The 21,534-nt window shown below is 51.8% G+C and overlaps 1 protein-coding gene across 7 annotated transcripts in view; it reads left to right on the top strand.

The window, feature by feature from the left end:
• prrc2c (proline-rich coiled-coil 2C) overlaps positions 1–21,534 on the top strand; it is a 131,872-nt gene that overhangs the window by 91,840 nt on the left and 18,498 nt on the right. For 5 of the 7 annotated variants that reach the window (XM_072511540.1, XM_072511545.1, XM_072511546.1 and 2 more), the window contains exons 22-24: positions 96–347; positions 11,456–11,548; positions 12,704–12,805. In XM_072511540.1, coding sequence (XP_072367641.1) covers positions 96–347; positions 11,456–11,548; positions 12,704–12,805 — 447 coding nt within the window. The remainder of the gene's footprint in view (positions 1–95; positions 348–11,455; positions 11,549–12,703; positions 12,806–21,534) is intronic. The other 2 variants (XM_072511543.1, XM_072511544.1) reach the window with 1 other exon arrangement.

The following is a 21,534-nucleotide window of genomic DNA, read 5'->3' on the forward strand; positions in this document are numbered from 1 at the left end:
GGGAAGGGGGGTGGGGGGCGCTGCGGGGAGGGGAGGACAAGAAGAAGAGACAACCAGTCCTACTTACAGCTTCCGCTTCTGTATCCTATTCCTAGCTTCCAGACCTGAGCCCAGTGGAGAACAAAGAACATAAACCCGGTCCTATTGGTAAGGAGCGCTCGATGAAAAACAGGAAAGCCAAAGACGTACAGCAAATAGAAACAGAAGGAAAAGACGAGCCTCCAGATGCTACTGTCGGGAGCCCAGAGCCTGCAGTAACACAGGAGCCTAAGGTGGTAACTGAATTGAGCACTGAGGCCAAGACCATTATCTCAGTGCCAACACCAGAATTTGAAGAAAATTCAAAGGTAATTTTTAAAAATATGTTGTTCGTTAAATTGTTAATTACAATTATATGTGCCCAAATACTTTACGTTTTATTATACCACATAACTTCTTTATTAATGGCTTTATAAACCAAAGGCTGTCAGTTATTTAACATTTTAAAATTACCATTTTCTCCCATGTAATTTTTGTCGATATTTATCGATTAAATAATGTAGAATCAAAGCTTTCCACAGACTGTTCAAGCCTTTAAGTATATGTGTCAGATTAATGTCTACCATTTGAAAAATTGCAGTTTGATCTTTGGGCACCACTCCGTTAACTGATTTCCACCCACTATGCTCACAGGACTACTATAGGTAGTTTGCCTTAAGAATGGTGGGGGGGGCGAGTTGGGGGCTCCGATTAGGGCCGAAGAAATATCTGAGGGCTTGAAGGCAATGCAGGAGGGTAAAGCTCCGGGGCCAGACGGGTTCCCAGTGGAATTTTATAAGAAATTTTCGGGGATATTAGGGCCGTTGCTGGTTAAGATTTTTAACGAGGGTTTCCGGTTGCGGCGATGCGGCGCTAAGCCGCACGTTTCGGCAGCTGCCGCGACAACGGACTTTCGGGCTCTCCAGAGGAGCCCCAACAGAACGTTTTTGAATTGATCCCGTGTGGGAAGGTGCAGTAAGGTCCCCCCTTACGATATATGGCCGAGATCAGCGATGGAGCGGCGAAAAAAGAGGCTCTGGAGCAGCAGCAAAATCGAGGGGGAAAAAGCAAGTTGGCGGAGGGCGAGCAGCATGGGGGCCGGACCAGCAGGAGTTCCTTAAGCACTGTGTGGAGGAGCTGAAAAAGGAGGTGCTGGCGCCAATGCCGTTGGCGATCGAGGGGCTGAAGGAGACCCAGAAGACCCAGGCGGTGGAGCTTAGTGAGGTGAAAGATAAAATGAATGACAACGAGGACGAGATCCTGGGCGTGACGGTAAAAATGGAGGCGCACGAGGTGGTGCACAGGAGGTGGGCCGAGAGAATTGAGGTCCTGGAGAACAGGTCGAGGAGGAGGAACCTCCGGATTCTGGGTCTTCCCGAAGGAGTGGCGGGAGCTGATGCTGGGGCGTACGTGAGTACGATGCTCCATGCGCTGATGGGCGCGGAGGCCTCTCCGACCCCCCTGGAGCTGGAAGGGGCTCACGGGTCCTGGCGAGGAGACCCAAGGCTGATGAGCCGCCAAGGGCGATAGTGGCAAGGTTCCATCACTTCGCGGACAAAGAAGGTGTGCTGAGATGGGCCAAGAAGGTGCGGAGCAGCAGATGGGAGAACGCGGTGATCCCAGTTTACTAGGATTGGAGCGTGGAGGTGGCAAGGAGGAGAGCTGGCTTCAATCGGGCCAAGGCGGTGCTGCATTAAAAAAAAGAGTCCGGTTCGGCATGCTGCAGCCTGCGTGACTGTGGGTCACTTATCAGGACCGACACCATTATTTTGAAACGCCAGAAGAGGCTTGGACCTTTATTCAGACTGAAAAACTGGACTCGAACTGAGGGGAATGTGGTTGTGGGGGGAGATGTTGGTTGTATATGGGGTTGTAAATATGGGTAAAGAATAATTCATGGGCGGGATGATGGATGGGGATGTGGGTAGAGTTCTGGTTCAAATTCTTAAAATTTCCCTTTTTTTCTTTTCTGTAGAGGAGATGATGGGGAATGTGGGCGTCGGTGCTGGAGGGAGGTGAGACTCGGGGATGAGGGAGCTGGGATTATGGCTGCAACAGGAGCTGCGCCACGGGGCGGGGCTTGTCCAGGAAAACGCAGGCTTTTTCCCGTGCCAAAAGGGGGGGTGGAGGAAGGCAGGGAGGAGGAGAGACTCCCACACGGGGGAGATCAACGGGAAGGCGGGGTCAGCAGAAGCCAGCTGACTCACTGAAGTAATATGGGGGGTGTAAAAGAGCTAGATGTAGATCTAGCGGGGGGAAGAGGGGGATTCTAGGGTTGCTGCTGCACTGTCCGAGGGGGAACTGAAAATGGAAGAGGTGGTCGGGGCGGGGGTTCCCCGCCTGGGGGACGGGAGGCGCGAGCACGGGACTGGCCTAAGATAGGAGATGGCTAGTCGGCCGGGGGTGGGGGGGGGGGGGGGGGGGGGGTGGGGGGGTAACCCCCAATCCGTCTGATCACGTGGAATGTGAGGCGCCTAAATGGGCCGGTTAAGAGGGCCCGAGTGTTCGCGCACCTAAAGGGACTGAAGGCAGACGTGGTCATGCTTCAGGAGACCCATCTGAAGGTGGCAGACCAGGTCAGGTTAAGGAAGGGATGGGCGGGACAGGTGTTCCATTCGGGGCTGGATGCGAAGAATAGAGGGGTGGCAATACTGGTGGGAAAGCGGATTTCGTTTGAGGCCAAGAACATAGCGGATAAGGGAGGCCGATACGTGATGGTGAGTGGTAGGTTGCAGGGGACGGAGGTGGTACTGGTGAATGTATATGCCCCGAACTGGGACGATGCTGGCTTCATGAAACGGATGTTGGGGCGTATTACAGACCTGGAGGTAGGGAGCTTGATAATGGGTGGGGATTTTAACACGGTGCATGACCCAGCATTAGATCGCTCCAGATCTAGGACGGGGAAGAGGCCGTCTGCGGCCAAGGTGCTTAGGGGGTTTATGGACCAGATGGGGGGAGTAGATCCGTGGAGATTTGCCAGGCCTTTGGCCAGAGAATTTTCTTTTTTCTCCCACGTACATAAGACCTACTCCCGGATAGATTTTTTTGTTCTGGGCAGGGCATTGATCCCGAAAGTGGAGGGAACGGAGTATTCGGCCGTAGCCATTTCAGACCATGCCCCGCATTAGGTGGAGTTAGAGCTGGGGGAGGAGAGGGACCAACGCCCGTTGTGGAGGTTGGATGTGGGACTGCTGGCAGACGAAGTGTGCGGGAGGGTGCGGGGGTGTATTGAAAGGTTTCTGGAGGCCAACGACAACGGGGAGGTGCAGGTGGGAGTAGTATGGGAGGCGCTGAAGGCGATGGTCAGGGGAGAGTTAATCTCCATCAGGGCTCATAGGGTGAAGAGAGAGGGCAGGGAGAGGTTAGTGGGGGAGATTTTAAGGGTGGACAGGAGCTATGCAGAGGCTCCTGATGAGGGACTACTCGGGGAGAGATGAAGTCTCCAGACGGAGTTCGACCTGTTGACCACAGGGAAGGCAGAGGCACAGTGGAGGAAGGCACAGGGGGCGATATATGAATATGGGGAGAAGGCTAGCTGGATGCTGGCACATCAGCTCCATAAGAGGATGGCAGCGAGGGAAATAGGCGGAGTCAAAGATGGCAGGGGAACTACGGTGCGGAGTGCAGGGAAAGTGAATGAGGCTTTTAAGGCCTTTTACGAGGAACTGTATAGGTCCCAGCCCCCAGGGGGAAAAGAGGGGATGCGGCGATTCTTGGACCAATTGAGGTTCCCAAGGGTGGAGGAGCAGGAGGTGGCTGGTTTGGGGGCGCCAATTGGGGTGGAGGAGCTGGTTAAAGGACTGGGGAGCATGCAGGCAGGGAAGGCCCCGGGGCCGGATGGGTTCCCGGTGGAGTTCTATAGGAAGTATGTAGACCTGTTAGCCCCGTTGCTGGTAAGGACCTTCAGTGAAGCAAGGGAGGGGGAACCATGCCCCCGACAATGTCGGAGGCGACAATCTCTTTGATCTTGAAGCGGGATAAGGACCCACTGCAATGTGGGTCGTATAGACCGATCTCGCTCCTTAATGTAGATGCTAAGTTGCTGGCAAAAATGTTGGCCACGAGGATTGAGGACTGTGTCCCGGGGGTGATTCACGAGGACCAGACGGGATTCGTAAAGGGTAGGCAGTTAAATACTAATGTGCGAAGGCTCCTAAATGTGATAATGATGCCATCGGTGGAGGGAGAAGTGGAGATAGTGACAGCCATGGACGCAGAGAAGGCCTTTGATCGGGTAGAGTGGGAGTATCTCTGGGAAGCGTTGAGGAGGTTTGGGTTCGGGGGAGGGTTTATTAGTTGGGTTAAGCTCCTGTATAGAGCCCCGGTGGCGAGTGTGGTCACGGAACCGGTGGAGGTCGGAGTATTTCCGGCTGTATCGAGGGATGAGGCAGGGGTGCCCCCTGTCCCCTCTGATGTTTGCATTAGCAATTGAACCTTTGGCCATGGCGTTAAGGGAGTCGGGGAAATGGAAGGGGGTGGTTCGAGGGGGAGAGGAGCATAGAGTGTCGCTGTATGCAGACAACCTGTTGCTGTATGTGACGTATCCAGTGGAGGGGTTGGTGGAGGTAATGCAGATCCTACGGGAGTTTGGAGATTTTTCGGGCTATAAGCTCAATGTGGGAAAGACTGAGCTCTTTGTGATCCATCCGGGGGACCAGGGAAGAGGGATAGACGACCTACCTTTGAGGAGGGCGGAAAGGAGCTTTTGATACTTGGGGATTCAGGTAGGTAGGAACTGGGGGGTACTGCACAAACTTAATTTGACGCGGTTGGTGGAACAGATGGAGGAGGATTTTAAAAGGTGGGACATGTTGCCACTCGTTGGCAGGTAGGGTACAGTCGGTTAAAATGGTGGTCCTCCCGAGATTTCTTTTTGTATTCCAATGCCTCCCAATTGTGATTACTAAGGCCTTCTTTAAGAGGGTAAGCAGGAGCATTATGGGATTTGTGTGGGTGAGCAAGACCCCGCGGGTAAGGAGGGGGTTCTTGGAGCATAGCTGAGATAGAGGAGGGTTGTCGTTGCCAAATTTGGCTGGTTACTATTGGGCAGCCAACGTGGCAATGATCCGTAAGTGGGTGATGGAGGGAGAGGGGGCGGCGTGGAATAGGTTGGAGATGGCGTCCTGCAAGGGAACGAGCCTGGGGGCGCTGGTGACGGTGCCGCTCTCGCCGACAAGGTACACCACGAGCCCGGTGGTGGCGGCAATGCTAAAGATCTGGAGGCAGTGGAGACGGCACAGGGGTGCGACGGGAGCCTCGGTGTGGTCCCCGATCAGAGACAACCATCGGTTTGTCCCAGGAAGGATGGACGGGGGGTTTCAGAGCTGGCAACGGGCAGGGATTAGAAGAATGGGGGACCTGTTCATTGACGGGACGTTTGCGAGCTTAGGGGCGCTGGAGGAGAAGTTTGGGCTACCCCCAGGAAACGCTTTCAGGTACATGCAAGTGAGGGCGTTTGTGAGGTGGCAGGTGAGGGAATTTCCGCTACTCCAGGCACACGGGATTCAAGATAGGGTGATTTCGGGCATATGGGTCGGAGAGGGCAAGGTGTCGGCGATATACCAGGAGATGAAAGAAGAGGGGGGAGGCTTTGGTAGAGGAGCTGAAGGGTAAATGGGAGGAGGAGTTGGGGGAGGAGATTGAGGAGGGGCTATGGGCTGACGCCCTAAGTAGGGTTAATTCTTCTTCCTCGTGTGCCAGGCTTAGCCTGATACAATTTAAGGTGGTTCACAGAGCGCATATGACGGGGGCGAGGCTGAGTAGGTTCTTTGGGGTGGAGGACAGATGTGGGAGGTGCTCAGGAAGTCCAGCGAACCATGCCCATATGTTTTGGTCATGCCCGGCACTGGAGGGGAGTGGCGGGAACAGTATCTAAGGTGGTGAAAGTCTGGGTCAAGCCAAGCTGGGGCTAGCACTATTTGGAGTAGTGGACGAGCCGGGAGTGCAGGAGGCGAAAGAGGCCGGCATTCTGGCCTTTGCATCCCTAGTAGCCCGGTGAAGGATCTTGCTAATGTGGAAGGAGGCGAAGCCCCCCAGCGTGGAAGCCTGGATGAATGATCTGGCTGGGTTTATCAAGTTGGAAAGGATAAAGTTTGCCTTGAGAGGGTCTGTGCAGGGGTTCTACAGGCGGTGGCAACCGTTCCTAGACCATCTCGCGGAGCGTTAGATGAAGGTCGGACAGCAGCAACCCGGGGGGGGGGGACATCGTTCATGGGGAGGGGGGGGGGGGGGTTTCTCTGGGGGGCATTTGAGCAAGAAAACACATGAATGATCCGGAAACTAACATGTACATGTACGGGAAGAATCCAATGAACAAAGTTCTGTATCTTATTGACTTGCCATGTTCATGTCTTGCCACGCGAGTTCTCTTTCTTTTCTTTGTTACGGGGTGGGGGGGGGGGGGGTTGTTTGTAAGGTGGAAAATATTGTTGAAAAATTCTTAATAAAAACATATTTTAAAAAAAGAAAATAAAAGATTTTTAACGAGGCGAGGGATAGAGGGGTGCTGCCCCCGACGATGTCACAGGCCACCATCTCGTTAATATTGAAGCAGGACAAGAACCCGGAGCTATGTGGATCCTATAGGCTGATCTCGTTGCTTAATGTGGATGCTAAGTTGCTGGCCAAGGTGTTGGCCTCCAGGATTGAAGATTGTGTGTCGGACGTGATTATGGAGGACCAAACCGGATTTGTCAAGGGTAGGCAGTTGGTAGCCAATATAAGAAGGCTGCTTAATGTGATTATGATGCCCCCGGAGAGAAGGGAAGTTGAGGTAGTTGTGGCCATGGACGCGGAGAAGGCAAATTTTAGTAATTATGACTGGGCGGCCAATATTGCGATGATAGAGAAGTGGGTCGTGGGGACGGGGGCGGCGTGGGAGCGGATGGAGGCAGCCTCATGCAGGGGCACCAGCTTGGGGGCGCTGATAATAGCACCTTTGCCGTTCCCGCCGGCGAGATATTCTACCAGTCCCGTGGTGGTGGCGGCCCTGAGGATCTGGGATCAGTGGAGGAGGTACGTTGGTGCAGTGGGTGCATCGGTTTGGTCCCCAATATGTGACGACCATCGGTTCGCTCTTGGGAGCCGAGATGGGGGATTTCGGGTATGGCAAAGGGTGGGAATTGAGAAGATGGGGACCTGTTTCTGGAAGGGAGCTTCCCCAGCTTGAGGGCACTGGAGGAGAAGTTCAAGATGGCAGCAGGGAATGATTTTAGATATCTTCAGGTGCGGGACTTTCTGCGCAGGCAGATATCCTTCCCACTCCTGCCACTAAGAGGGACTCAAGATAGGGTAGTGTCTCGGGGATGGGTGGGGGCGAGGAGCGTCTCGGACATCTACAAAGAATTAATGGGGGCGGAGGTGACACATAGAAGAGCTGAAGCGTAAGTGGGAGGAGGAACTGGGGGGTGAGATGGAAGACTGCCTATGGGTGGAGGCGCTGAGCAGGGTCAATGTGACCGCTACATGCGCAAGGCTCAGCTTGATCCAATTTAAGGTGGTTCACCGGGCGCACATGACAGCGGTGCGGATGAGTAGATTTTTTGGGGTGGAAGACAAGTGTCTCAGGTGTGCGGGTGGATCAGCGAACCATGTCCACATGTTCTGGGCATGCCCAAAAATTAGGGGATATTGGCAGGTGTTCGCGGATGTCATGTCCAGGGTATTGAAGACAAGGGTGGAAATGAGTCCAGGGGTAGCAATCTTTCGGGTGTTGGAAGACCCAGGTGTTCAGGAGGAGAGAGAGGCAGATATTCTGGCCTTTTCCACCTTGGTAGCCTGGCAACGGATATTACTGGCTTGGAGGGAGTCTAGGCCTCCGAAATCAGAGGCCTGGTTAATCGACATGGTGAGCTTTTTCGGCCTGGAAAAGATCAAGTTCGCCTTGAGAGGGTCGGTGTCAGGGTTCGCCCGGAGGTGGCAACCATTCATTGACTTCATTGTGGAGAGTTAATCGTCAGGAGGGGGTCAGGGTAGTATAGAGTAGGGGGTTAAATAGGTGGGCCTTGGAGGGACGAATGTCGACGGTTGCTTTTTGATTACTGTTCTTTGTACTCTATTGTTTTTGTACTGTGGTTGTTTGTTATGCCAAAAGTACCTCATTAAAAATTGTTTGTTTAAAAAAACAAAAAGAATGGGTTCACCCCCGCCACCTTCCAACCACAAATGCTGCCACTACTGTCCCCACACCCGCAGGCCACCACCACCACTGGGCTCCTGGAATGGCAGAGGCACCGTTCTCCCCTGAATTGTACCCCTGCAAGAGGCTGCCTCCACCCGCCCCCACGCCGACCCTTCCCGCACTTCCTTACCATAACAATGTTCGTTGCCCAATAATAATTCATTATATTTGGCACGGCTAGCCCCGCCCCTGTTACAACAGGACCTTCTTGACCCGTCCACACAAACCACGAGACCAACAAAATTAACTTTCCTAAAGAATGATTTTGGGATGAAGATCAGGAGGTTCTGAAAAAAAAAGCCTCCGAGCACCATCAGTTTCACTATCTGCACCTGCCCTGGCAGCGGCAGCACATCCCACCTCTTGAATCCCCCCTTATCTGTTCCACCAACTGCGCCAGATTCAATTTGTGAAGTTCTTCCCATCCCCGTGCCACCTGGCACCCAAATATCTGAAGCTTGCCCCCACCACCTTTAACAGCAGCTCACCTAGCCTCCTCTCCTGCCCCCTGGCCTCTATCTGGAAGCCCCCACTCTTCCCCATGTTTAGCTTGTATCTGGAAAACCGGCCAAACTCCTCTAAAATACCCATAATTCCCCCAATACCTCCCAGTGGGTCCGAAATATAAAGCAAAAGGTCGTCTGCATATAGAGACCATGCACAATCCCTCTCCAACACCTTGACGCTCTAAGCGCCATTGCCAATGGCTCTCTTGCCAAGGCAAAAAGCAACGGGGCAAGTGGGCTCCCCTGCCTTGTCCCACAGTGCAGCCCGAAGTACCAGCGCTTACCTGGTTTGTCCGTACGCCCGCTATGGGTGCCCTATACAACAATTGGTCCCAGTTTGCAAATCCCTGCAAGAACCCAAACCGTCCGAGCACTTCCCACAGATACTCCCAATCGACCGCCTTCTCCATGTTCATAGCAACTGCTACCTCCGCATCCTCTGGGGGCTTCATTTTCACATTCATTAATCTCCTGACATTCACCGAGAGTTGTCTCTCCTTCAACAATCCCGCCTCCTGAGCCTCCGAGTACCTCCTATCCACCTGCAGAATCTCATCCACCAGCCTTGCCATCTCTGCTCGCTCCACCTTTTCCCTATGCGCCCAGATCAATATAAACTCGTCCCACCCCCACCCCAAACCACTGCCTTAAACGTTTCCTGTGGCGTGGTGGTCAAAACCTCACCTGTATCATTTAGTTCCATGTACCCCCAAATGGTCGCCCTCACTCACTCGCACACATCCTCATCCGCCAACAGCCCTACATCCAGTCTCTACGAGCGCTGAGTATGCCCCAAACCACTTGCAAGTCCATCCAGTGCGGCGCGTGATGTGAAACCACGATCGCCGAGTACCCTAAATCGACAACCCCTGCCAGCAGCGCCTTATCTACCACAAAATAATCAATCCGAGAGTTCACCCTGTACATATGGGAGAATTTCAGGAAGTCCTTCGCCTTGGCCTCCTAAACCTTCGCGGATCTAGGCCCCCCCCCCCCCCGTCCCAGTTTGGGGCATAGACATTCACCAAGACCACTGGAATCGCCTGCAGCTTCCCGTTCACCTTCTCGAACCTCCCTCCCGAATCTGCCACAATATTACCCACCTCAAACGCTACCCGTTTGTTCATCAGCACCGCCACCCCCAGCATCTTCATATCTAATCCCGAATGGAAGAGCTGCCCCACCCACCCTTTCCTTCCCCTAGTCTGGTCCCCGATCTTCAAGTAATAATAATAATCGCTTATTGTCACAAGTAGGCTTCAATGAAGTTACTGTGAAAAGCCCCCAGTCGCCACATTCCGGTGCCTGTTCGGGGATGCCGGTACGGGAATTGAACCTGCGCTGCTGGTCTTGTTCTGCATTACAAGCCAACGATTTAGCCCACTGTGCTAAACCAGTGCGTTTCTTGCAAAAAGGCCAAGTCCAAGCTTCTCAAATGTGCGAACACGCGACCGTTTGACTGGCCACATTCCATATGATCAACCTGGTCACCCTCCGCCTCCCATCAACCATATCCCTTCTTGGGCCAGGCCCACCCTCAGAAGTTCACCGTCACCATCTCCCTTCTTGCTGCACCACAACAACCACACCTTTGTCAGCAACCCCCCTCCCCTGAACAGAACAATCCCATCCCCCACTATTTCTTCACTAACAACCTGCTCACCCCCCACTGCGCTCCCGTTAATTAGCCCACCCAGCTAGCCTCCGTCCATGGCGCCAAACCTCCCACCATCCCACTGATTGCTCATCAGAGCCCTGTGCGTTCGATCGACCCCCCCAGAGGCAAGTCAAATGGCCTCCTCCCCCATCAGCGTCTCCCAACACCTTGGCTACATACGTGCCAGCTTCTGTTTACTTTATGCCCTTGGGCATCCCCACGATTCTTAGGTTTTGCTTCAGGGTGCGGTTCTCCAGATCCTCCACCTTCGCTAGCCGCTTCTGGGTCTCCCGCATCATTCCGATCTCGGCTGCCAATGAGGCAAGCCGCTCCGTGCTTCCCCACCGCCGCCTCCACTTTCCGAATAGCCTGGCCCTGGGACTCCAGCCTCTGTTCCACACGATCAATTCCAGCTTTTAACGGTTCCAATGCCTTGGCTAGGTTTTCCTGGACTTCCCTGCTCTGCCGGGTGAAATTCTCATTTAAGAAGTCAACCAATTGCTCCGTTGACCTCTGGGCAGGCAGGGCTGACCCTTTACCCTCCACCAGCTTCACCTGTGGCGCACAAAGAATTTATTGCTCCTACATTTCCGTTCTTAATCCAGTTCTGGTCCGTGGATCCATCCACCAGTGGCGTTTTAACTTCCCTCGACCACCTCTACACCTTTTTCCACCAAAACATCAGTCCAACAAATGGGGAAAAGGACCAAAATAAACTGTCTTGAACGGGAGCTGCCAAATGTGCGACCACTCACTCCATGACCGCCACCCGATGTTCTGCTATTTCAACCTGCTCTTCTAACCATAGTTTATATGTGGCTGGTCTAGTTCAATTTCTAATCAATGGTAAGTCACGCCTAGGTTGATGCTGAAGCTCCATGGTATGTAGCCCAAAAAGACGAGAAGGTTGATATCCTGTCTCTTAACTAAAGCAATATAAGCTGGATTTCTGAAATGCGTGTAATTTGATTTTTATGAAAAACATGAATAGTCCTGATATTTTTTTTTGTATAGTCATTTCTTGTGATCTCAAATATGTCGCATGATCATTTAAATATTTTAAAACTGAATATGTGCAAATTCAAATTTTAGGAATCCATGACTGATTATACAGCACCTTCCTCATCACTGTCAGATTCTGTGTCATCTGGCAATAGCAAAATAGAAGATTCCCTGGTGAACAATGTAAGTAAGCCAATATAGAGTACATTTTTCTTTTCTTGGGCATCGTGAGTGTAGTTCCACTTCACCAACATTTATGATCTGATGAACATTATCTAAGTAATGGGCTTTCAGCTGCAACCCATCATTTAGGTCATTTAGGTAATCGTATTGCCAGGTTAAATATATCATGGCTGTATATCTTAAAATGGAATAACGGAAATATTTATACACAATTATAATGGCTGCTTGCATTTGCCATAATTTGAAATATTGACTTTTAAAGTTTTACTTATTTGAACTAAAGTGGCCTAAATGCATTTTAAATCGTCCCACTCCCTAAGCGCTTTCCAGAAACTTGGTGTTATGGGCCAGGGTTTGAAAACTCCAAAAGTATATCATGGAGTTCACCTGACCTACAATTGTTTATCGATTTTGGTTACGACGAGCACAAGGACGTGCCTTTCAGGTGTTATTCAACAAAGGCCTTAAGCACTTTTAATCAAAAACAAGCTTTATTCTACGAATTTAGTTGACATTTTTATAAACACACACAGTAAGCATTTTTATCAACTACAAACACAGCTACAGCAATCTATATCACCCTTAATAAATTTCCCCCTTTGAATGTTCCAATTTAATAACAAGATCCCGTAAACCAGAAACCTCTTTTCAACGGTGTGGCCCAACACATGGCACTCTTACTATCTTTCAGACTTGCTATGGATACACCTGTTTCCTTTCCAAACCAGTAGGTTTGGATTCTTTCCAGAAAACAGTTATCACTTTTAAGTTATCAAGTAATCTGGAAACAGCGTTTAAACTGCAGATAGAGAGACACTTCTTTCCAATCTGTGCAATACAAAACTATGTCAAACTCAAAGCGAAAGTAAAACTCAGAGCCACAACCCACGCAATGGCATCACTGAAGCCATGTGATAAGACAAAAACATTTATTAAAGGGACATTCCCATGACAGTGCCCAGAATTTTGAGCCATTGAAAATTAATCCTGAAACCTGCATTGTTTAGTTCCACCACAGTCCTCTTGTATAATTGGGATAAGGATAATTCTTGTAGCTAAATATAATTATTAGTTCAGGAGTTTTCTGAACTTGTTTGGATACTGCAGTTTTTTTTAGTTCTAGTGAGAGTGTGATGTGTGTTGCCTGCATTTCAGGTGTCCCTGCCCCACACCCTTCCCATCCCCAGGAGGGAGACTCTACAACAGAGCTCCAACCTGACACCAGTCTCTCCCGCCACTGTCGACTTCACCCTCAAGGTATGTACTTGATCCCTCTAGGGGTATTTTGATGTGCAAGGAGAGAGCTGGGTGTGATGCATTATATACATTGTTTTACCCTACATTTTGCCTTCCATCATCACTGTACCTAAATATCCCATGTCCATTACACTTGTCAAGGTCTGTAATGGTGGCTACTCTTAATATTTCTACTTAGCTGGTGTATGTTTCATGGCTGAAGAACAGAAATATACATGGCAATCATACTTTATCCAAAGTAAAAATACTTTGTGCACTTATAGTGCCAGGAGTGCTCCAAGCTGCTATTTCAATTTAAACTGCTACTGCAAGTGTTGTGCAGTCATCTGCAAAGTGCCTTGTAAGTTTGCTTCTGTGTTGTCAGCAATTGCCTAATACAGTGCACTGCTTGTTGAACACATTTGTCAAGCAGCTGTATGTGTTTGTCTTCTATGAATTACTTTTCTCAAGAATTCCAGATGACATTATGTGGTTATCAGTGCCCAGCAGTGGTGAGAATTAATTTTCTTGATTTCATAGAAACATGGACATGCCGGCGTAGGCCCTTGGAGCCTGCTCCACTATTCATTTTCATCATGGCTGATCATCCAACTTCGTAACCTGATCCCGCATTCTGTCCGTCCTTTCTCTTCCTCCCCCCCCCCCCCCCCAAATCTTTTGATCCCTTTAGCCCCAGGAGCTCTATCTAACTCCTCCTTGAAAATAGTGTTTTAGCCTCAACTGCTTTCTGTGGCAGAGAATTCCATGGGCTAACCACTGAGTGAAGAAATGTCTCCTCATCTCGGTACTGAATGGTTTACTCCATATCCTTAGACTGTGAGCCTGGTTCTGGAATCTCCCGCCATTTGGAACATCCTTCCTGCATCTACCCTCTCTAGTCATGTTAGAATTTTATAGGTTTCTATGAGATTCTCCCTCATTTGAAATCCAGCAAATATAATCCTAACCGACTCAATCTCTCATACATCAGTCCTGCCACCCCAGCAATCAATCTGGTAAACCTTCGCTGCACTCCCTCTATAGCCAGAACATCCTTCCTCCGATACGCAGACCAAAACTGCACACACTATTCCAGGTGTGGTCTCACCGGGGCCCTCTATAATTGCAGCAAGACATCCCTGCTCCTGTACACGAATCCTCTCGCAATGAAGGGTAGCATAATATTTCCTCCTTCAGTACCTGTTGCACCAACATGCTTATTTCAACAACTGGTATTCAAGGGCACCCAGTTCTCGTTGCACATTGCCCTCTCTCATATATAAAAGCAAATTACTGCGGATGCTGGAATCGGAAACAAAAAAAGAAAATGCTGGACAATCTCAACAGGCCTGACAGCATCTGTGGAGAGAAAAGGAGCTAACGTTTGGAGCGTGGATGACTCTTTGTCAAAGCGCTCTCTCAATCTCTGACCATTCAGATCTGCCTGCCTGTTTTTCTACCAAAATGGATAACCTCACATTTATTCACAATATACTGCAGCTGCCATGTATTTGCCCACTCACACAACTTGTGCAAATCACACTGAAGCATCTCTGCATCACAGCTCAACCTCCTGCCCAGCTTGTGTGTCACCATCTGCAAGTTTGGTGATGTTATGTTTAGTTTCCTCATCCAGATCATTAAATATATATTGTGAATAGCTGGAGCCCTAACACTGATCCCTGCAGTAAACCACTAATCATTGCCTGCCATTTGGAAAAAGACCCATTTATTCCTCTTTGTTTCCCACCTGCCAACCAGTTTTCTATCCACCTCAATACACTATCCTAATCCCATGTGCCTTAATTTTACACGATAATCCCTTGTGGGGCTTTGTCGAATGTCTTTTGAAAGTCCAAGTAAACCACATCCACTGGCTCACCATTGTCAAATCTACTGGTTACATTTTCGAAGAACTCCAATAGATTTGTCGAGCATGATTTTCCTTTCAGAAATCCATGCTGACTCTGTCCAATCCTGCCGCTGTTTTCCAGATGCTCTGCTATTAAATCATTTATGACGGACTCTAGCTTTTTCCCCACTACTGATGTCTGTCTGATCTATAATTCCCTGTTTTTCCTACTTTCATTTTTAGATAGTGTGGTTACATTAGCTACCCTCCAATCTGTAGGAACTGTTCGAGTCTAAAATCTTGGGAAGATGACCATCAATGCATCCAATATTTCTAGGGCTACTTAAATACTCTACGATGTAGATTATCAGGCCATGGAGATTTATCCGCTTTCAATCCCATCCATTTCCCCAACATCTTTTCCCTATTAATACTGATTTCCTTCAGTTCCTTCCTCACTAAACCCTGTGCTCCCCAACATTCTGGTACTTTATTTGTTCCCTTCTTTGTGAAGACAGAACCAGTAAGTATTTTGTTGGTCAGCCATTTCTTTGTTCCCCATTATAAATTCCTCTGTTTCAATCTTTTCTCTCCACATACCCAAAGAAGCTTTTACAGTCAATTTAAAAATTAAAAATTAAATTTTTTATTAAAGGTTTTCATAAAATATCAATAACAAAATGAGAAAAAAAGAACCCAACAGGGTTAAGTACAAAACACAATCTAGAAAAGCAACACCCCATCCCCCCCCCCCCCCCGTACATAAATAATAAATTAACATTAACACCCCGACTTAACATAACAGGTATATACACCCCCTCAGACCCTTCAGTGGAAATAACAAAAACAATAATAAAGTAAACGTGGTTTCTCTCCCTCCCGAGCTGCTGCTGCCATTGACCAATGTCTATCGTTCTGCCAGAAAGTCTAAGAACGGTTGCCACCGCCTAAAGAACCCTTGTACCGACCCTCTCAAGGCGAATTTCACCCTCTCCAATTTAATGAACCCTGCCATATCACTGATCCAGGATTCCACGCTTGGGGGCCTCGCATCTTTCCACTGAAGAAGAATCCTTCGCCGGGCCACCAGGGACGCAACGGCCAGAATACCGGCCTCTTTCGCCTCCTGCACTCCCGGCTCCTCTGCCACCCCAAATATTGCGAGCCCCCAGCCCGGTTTGACCCTGGATCCTACCACCCTCGACACCGTCCTTGCTACGCCCTTCCAAAATTCCTCCAGCGCTGGGCATCCTCACCCCCAAAAAAACGGCTCATCCTTGTCCCGGTCATGTGTGCCCTGTGCAGCACCTTAAGCTGTATGAGGCTGAGCCTCGCGCACGTTGAGGAAGAGTTCACCCTCCCCAAGGCATCTGCCCACATCCCTTCCTCAATTTCCTCTCCCAACTCCTCCTCCCACTTACCTTTTACCTCCACCACCAAGGCTTCCTCCTCCTGCATCACCCGGTAAGTTTCCGAGATATCCCCCCCCCCCCCCCCCCCCCCCCAACGAGAGCATCCTGAACTGCACTGTGTGCGGCAGTAGCCGTGGGAATTCCACCACCTGCCGCCTGGCAAACGCCCTTGCCTGTAAGTACCTGAAGGTGTTCCCCGGGGGGAGCCTGTACTTCTCCTCCAGCTCACCCAGGCTTGCGAACCTCCCGTCCACAAACAGGTCCCCCAACTTTAGTATCACTGCCCTGTGCCACCCCGAAAACCCTCCACCTGTTCTTCCTGGGACGAACCGGTGGTTCCCCCGTAATGGGGTCCTCTGCCCCCAAATTTTGAGGGCAGCCACCACCACCGGGCTCGTGGTATACCTCCTTTGAGGGAGCGGCAGCGGCGCCGTTGCCAGTGCCCCCAGACTCGTACCCACACAAGACGCCGTCTCCAGCCTCTTCCATGCAGCCCCCTCCCCGTCCATCACCCACTTGCGCACCATCGTCGGATTGGCGGCCCAGTAGTACCCACAGAGGTAGGGCAGCGCCAGTCCCCCCTATCTCTACTCCGCTCCAGGAACACCCTTCTCACCCTCGGAGTCCCTCGCGCCCACACAAATCCCATTTATACTCCTGTTAACCCGCCTGAAAAAAGCCTTCGAGATAAACACTGGGAGGCACTGGAACAGGAACAAAAACCTTGGGAGCACCGTCATTTTGATTGACTGCACCCTACCCGCCAAGGACAGCGGCAACGCGTCCCACCTCTTGAACTCATCCTCCGTTTGCTCCACCAGCCTTGTAAAATTAAGCCAGCTCCTGGCCACCTGGACCCCCAAATACCTGAAGCTCCTCTCCGCCCTTTTTAATGGGAGCTCACCAATCCCCTCTCCTGGTCCCCTGGATGAACTACAAACAGCTCGCTCTTCCCCATGTTGAGCTTGTACCCCGAAAAGTCCCCAAATTCCCTAAGCATCCTCATTACCTCCGGCATTCTTCCCACCAGGTCCGCCACATACAGCAGCAGGTCGTCCGTATAAAGTGACACCCTTTGGTCCTCCCCACCCCACTCCAACCCCCTCCAGTTCCTTGACTCCCTCAGTGCCATAGCCAGGGGTTCAATCGCCAATGCGAAGAGCAGGGGGGACAAGGGACACCCCTGCCTCGTCCCTCGGTGCAACCGAAAGTACTCGGACCTCCTCCTGTTTGTGGCCACACTCGCCATCGGGACCTCATACAACAGCCTAACCCATCTTGACAAACCCCTCCCAAACCCAAACCTCTTCACCTCGCACAGGTACCCCCACTCTACCCTATCGAAGGCTTTCTCAGCGTCCATCGCCACCACTATCTCCACCTCCCCCTCCCTCGCCGGCATCATGATAACGTTCAATAGCCTCCGCACACACGCGTTCAACTGTCTCCCCTTCACAAACCCCGTCTGGTCTTCATGGATGATCTGCGGCACACAATCCTCAATCCTCGTGGCTAAGACCTTCGCCAGCACCTTGGCATCTACATTTAGCAAGGAAATCGGTCTGTAAGACCCACATTGCAGGTGATCCTTGTCCCGCTTCAGGATCAAGGAGATCAGTGCCCGGGACATCGTCTGAGGCAAAGCCCCCACTCCCTTGCCTCATTAAAGGTCCTGACTAACAGCGGGCCCAACAGGTCCATATATTTTTCTATAGAATTCGACCGGGAAACCGTCCGGCCCCGGTGCCTTCCCCGCTTGCGTGCTTCATATCCCTTTGATCAGCTCCTCCAGCCTAATCGGGGCCCCCAATCTCGCCACCAATCCCTCTTCCACCTTTGAAAACCTCAATTGGTGTAGGAAGCAGCCCGTCCCTCCCTCCTCCCGTGGGGGCTCGGATCAGTACAATTCCTCGTAAAAGTCCCTGAAGACCCCATTGATGCCAACCCCACTCCGCACCACATTCCCTCCCCTGTCCTTAACTCCCCCGATCTCTCTAGCTGCGTCCTGCTTCCTAAGCTGATGCGCCAACATCCGGCTTGCCTTTTCCTCGTACTCGTAAATCCCCCTGGGCCTTCCTCCACTGCACCTCCGCCTTCCTGGTAGTCACCAGGTTGAATTCGGCCTGGAGGCTACGCCTCTTCCTCAACAATCCTTCCTCGGGCTCCTCCGCATACCTCCTGTCTACCCTCACCATCTCCCCCACCAACCTCTCCTGCTCCCTCCGCTCCTTGTGGGCCCTGATGGAGATCAGCTCTCCCCTCACCACCACCTTCAGTGGCTCCCATACCATCCCCACTCGGACCTCCCTGTTGTCGTTGGTCTCCAAGTACCTCTCTATACTTCCTCGGACCCACTCGCTCACCTCTTCGTCCGCCAACAACCCCACCTCCAAGCGCCACAGCGGACGCTGGTCCCTCTCCTCCCCCATCTCCAAGTCCACCCAATGCGGGGCGTGGTCCGAAATGGCTATTGCCGAATACTCAGTATCCTCTACTCTCACTATCAGTGCGCTACTCAAAATGAAAATGTCGATTCGGGAATAAGCCTTATGGACATGAGAAGAATGTAAATTCCCTAGCCCCCGGCCTTGCAAATCTTCAAGGGTCCACCCCTCCCATCTAGTCCATAAACCCCCTCAGCACCTTAGCCGCCGCCGGCTTCCTACCCGTCCTAGACCTAGAGCGATCCAGTGCCGGATCCAGCACCGTGTTAAAGTCTCCCCCCATTATCAGGCCCCCAACTTCCAAGTCTGGGATCCGACCCAACATAGGCTGCATAAGACCTGCATTGTCCCAGTTCGGGGCATACACATTGACCAGTACCACCCCCTCTCCCTGCAACTTACCACTTACCATTATGTACCTACCGCCATTATCTGCCACAAGTCTCGACGCCTCGAATGACACCTTCTTTCCCACCAAGATCGCCACCCCTCGATTTTTGGCATCCAGCCCCGAGTGAAACACCTGACCTACCCACCCTTTCCTCAATCTTACCTGGTCTGCCACCTTCAGGTGTGTCTCTTGAGCATAACCACATCCGCCTTGAGCCCCTTCAGGTGCGCGAACACGTGGGCCCGCTTAACCGGCCCATTCAGTCCCCTTGCATTCCAGGTTATCAGCCGGATCAGGGGGCTACCCGCCCCCTCCCCCTCCGACTAGCCATGACCCCTCCTCGGCCAGCCACGCGCCCGCACCCCACATCCGGCCCGTTCCCCACAGTGGCATACCCCCGTCTCGACCCCACTCGCTCCACCTTGACCATAGCAGCAGCAACTTGATTCCCCCCCACCCCCCCCGGCTAGGACCCATTCTAGCTGATTTACTCCCCCATTGCACTTCCGCAAGTCAGCTGACTCCTGCTGACCCCGGCCACTCCCGCCTCCTTCGACTCCTCCCATTGTGTGGCACACCCTCCTCTCCCATTCCCCCTCCATAGGCTCTCCCCCTTCCATTCTAAGCGCGGGGAACAACCCTCGCTTCCCCAGCCCCGCCCCCTCCAGTCTTCAGCGTGGGAAAAAGCCCGCGCTTTCCACCTACCAGGCCCCGCCACCTCTGACGCAGCTCCTTTTACAGGCCCGGTACCCTCACCCCCGACTCGGGCCTCCCCCTCCCCTGTGGGAGGCCCCATCTCAGCGTCGTCCACCTCCCTCTTCCGTTTACCTACCCCCCTCCAAGAGCCCCCCGACCAACCCAACCAAAACAGTGCCCCACCCGCCCCAGCCACCCTCTCCGACCCGAAAGAGAAAAACACAGAGAAAAAGAAACCTGGACCAATACAAAGCTTTCCCCCCCCTCGGAAAAATAATTAAACATAACATATCAATCGCAGTCCCCAATCGCCCATCCCGACCCTCAATCTGTGTCCAACTTCTCAGCCTGAACAAAGGTCCATGCCTCCTCCGGAGACTCAAAATAATGGTGCCGGTCCTTGTAGGAAACCCACAGTCGTGCCGGCTGCAACATGCCAAACTTCACCCCCTTCCTGGGCAGCACCACCTTCGCTCGATTGTACCCGACCCCCCTCTTCGCCAGCTCCGCACTCCAGTCCTGGTATATTCGAACCTCCGCGTTCTCCCACTTGCTGCTCCTCTCCTCCTTGGCCCACCTGAGCACACACTCCCGATCGACGAACCGATGGAACCTCACCAGCACCGCCCGTGGAGTCTCGTTAGCCTTGGGCCTCCTCGCCAGCACTCTATGGGCCCCTTCCAGCTCCAGGGGGCCCTGGAAGGACCCCGCTCCCATCAGCGAGTTCAACATGGTGACCACATAGGCCCCCATGTCCGGCCCCTCCGGGAGACCCAGAATCCGCAGATTCTTCCGCCTTGACCGATTCTCCATCTCCTCGAACCGCTCCTGCCATTTCTTGAGGAGCGCCTCGTGCGCCTCCACCTTTACCGCCAGGCCTAAGATCTCGTCCTCATTGTCAGAGACCTTTTGTCGAGCCTCGCAGATAGCCATCCCCTGGGCCATCTGTGTCTCCAGCAGCTTATCAATAGAAGCCTTCATCGGCTCTAGCAGGTCCGTTTTAATCTCTCTGAAGCAGCGCTGGATACCCTCCTGCTGCTCCTCAGCCCACTGCATCCACGCTGCCTGGTCTCCGCCCGCCGCCATTTTGTTGTTCCCTCGTACCTTCTTCGGGTCCACCACCACCTTTTTTGTCGCCCCGCTCCTAGTTGAAGCCATATACTGACGGGGAGCTGTTATAGACTCCTTCCCACACCGGGAAACGTCGAAAAAGTGCCGTTGGGGGCCCTGAAATGAGCCCAAAAGTCAGTTTTTGCGGGAGCCGTCGAATGTGCGACTTAGCTCCGCATAGCCGCAACCGGAAGTCTTACAGTCAGTTTTAATGTTCCCTGCAAGCTTACTCTTGTACTTTTATTTTCCCCTTCTTAATCAATCCCTTTTGTCCTCTTTTGCTGAATTCTAAACTACTCCAATCCCCAGGTCTGTTTTTTCTGGCCAATTTGTATGCCTCTTCCCTGGACAGTAAGAAGTCTTACAACACCAGGTTAAAGTCCAACAGGTTTGTTTCAAACACTAGCATTCGGAGCACTGCTCCTTTCTCAGGTGAATGAAGAGGTATGTTCCAGAAACATATATATAGACAAATTCAAAGATGCAAGACAATGCTTAGAATGCGAGCATTTGCAGTTAATTAAGTGTTTACATATCCAGAGATAGGGGTAACCCCAAGTTAAAGAGGTGTGAATTGTCTCAAGCCAGGACAGTTGGTAGGATTTCGCAAGCCCAGGCCAGATGGTGGGGGATGAATGTAATGCGACATGAATCCCAGGTCCCGGTTGAGGCCGCACTCATGTGAGCGGAACTTGGCTATAAGTTTCTGCTCGGCGATTCTGCGTTGTCGCGCGTCCTGAAGGCCGGCTTGGAGAACGCTTACCCGGAGATCAGAGGCTGAATGCCCTTGACTGCTGAAGTGTTCCCCGACTGGAAGGGAACATTCCTGCCTGGTGATCGTCGCG

The sequence above is a fragment of the Scyliorhinus torazame genome, chromosome 7 (genome assembly GCF_047496885.1).
Source record: "Scyliorhinus torazame isolate Kashiwa2021f chromosome 7, sScyTor2.1, whole genome shotgun sequence".
Classification (NCBI taxonomy): domain Eukaryota; kingdom Metazoa; phylum Chordata; class Chondrichthyes; order Carcharhiniformes; family Scyliorhinidae; genus Scyliorhinus; species Scyliorhinus torazame.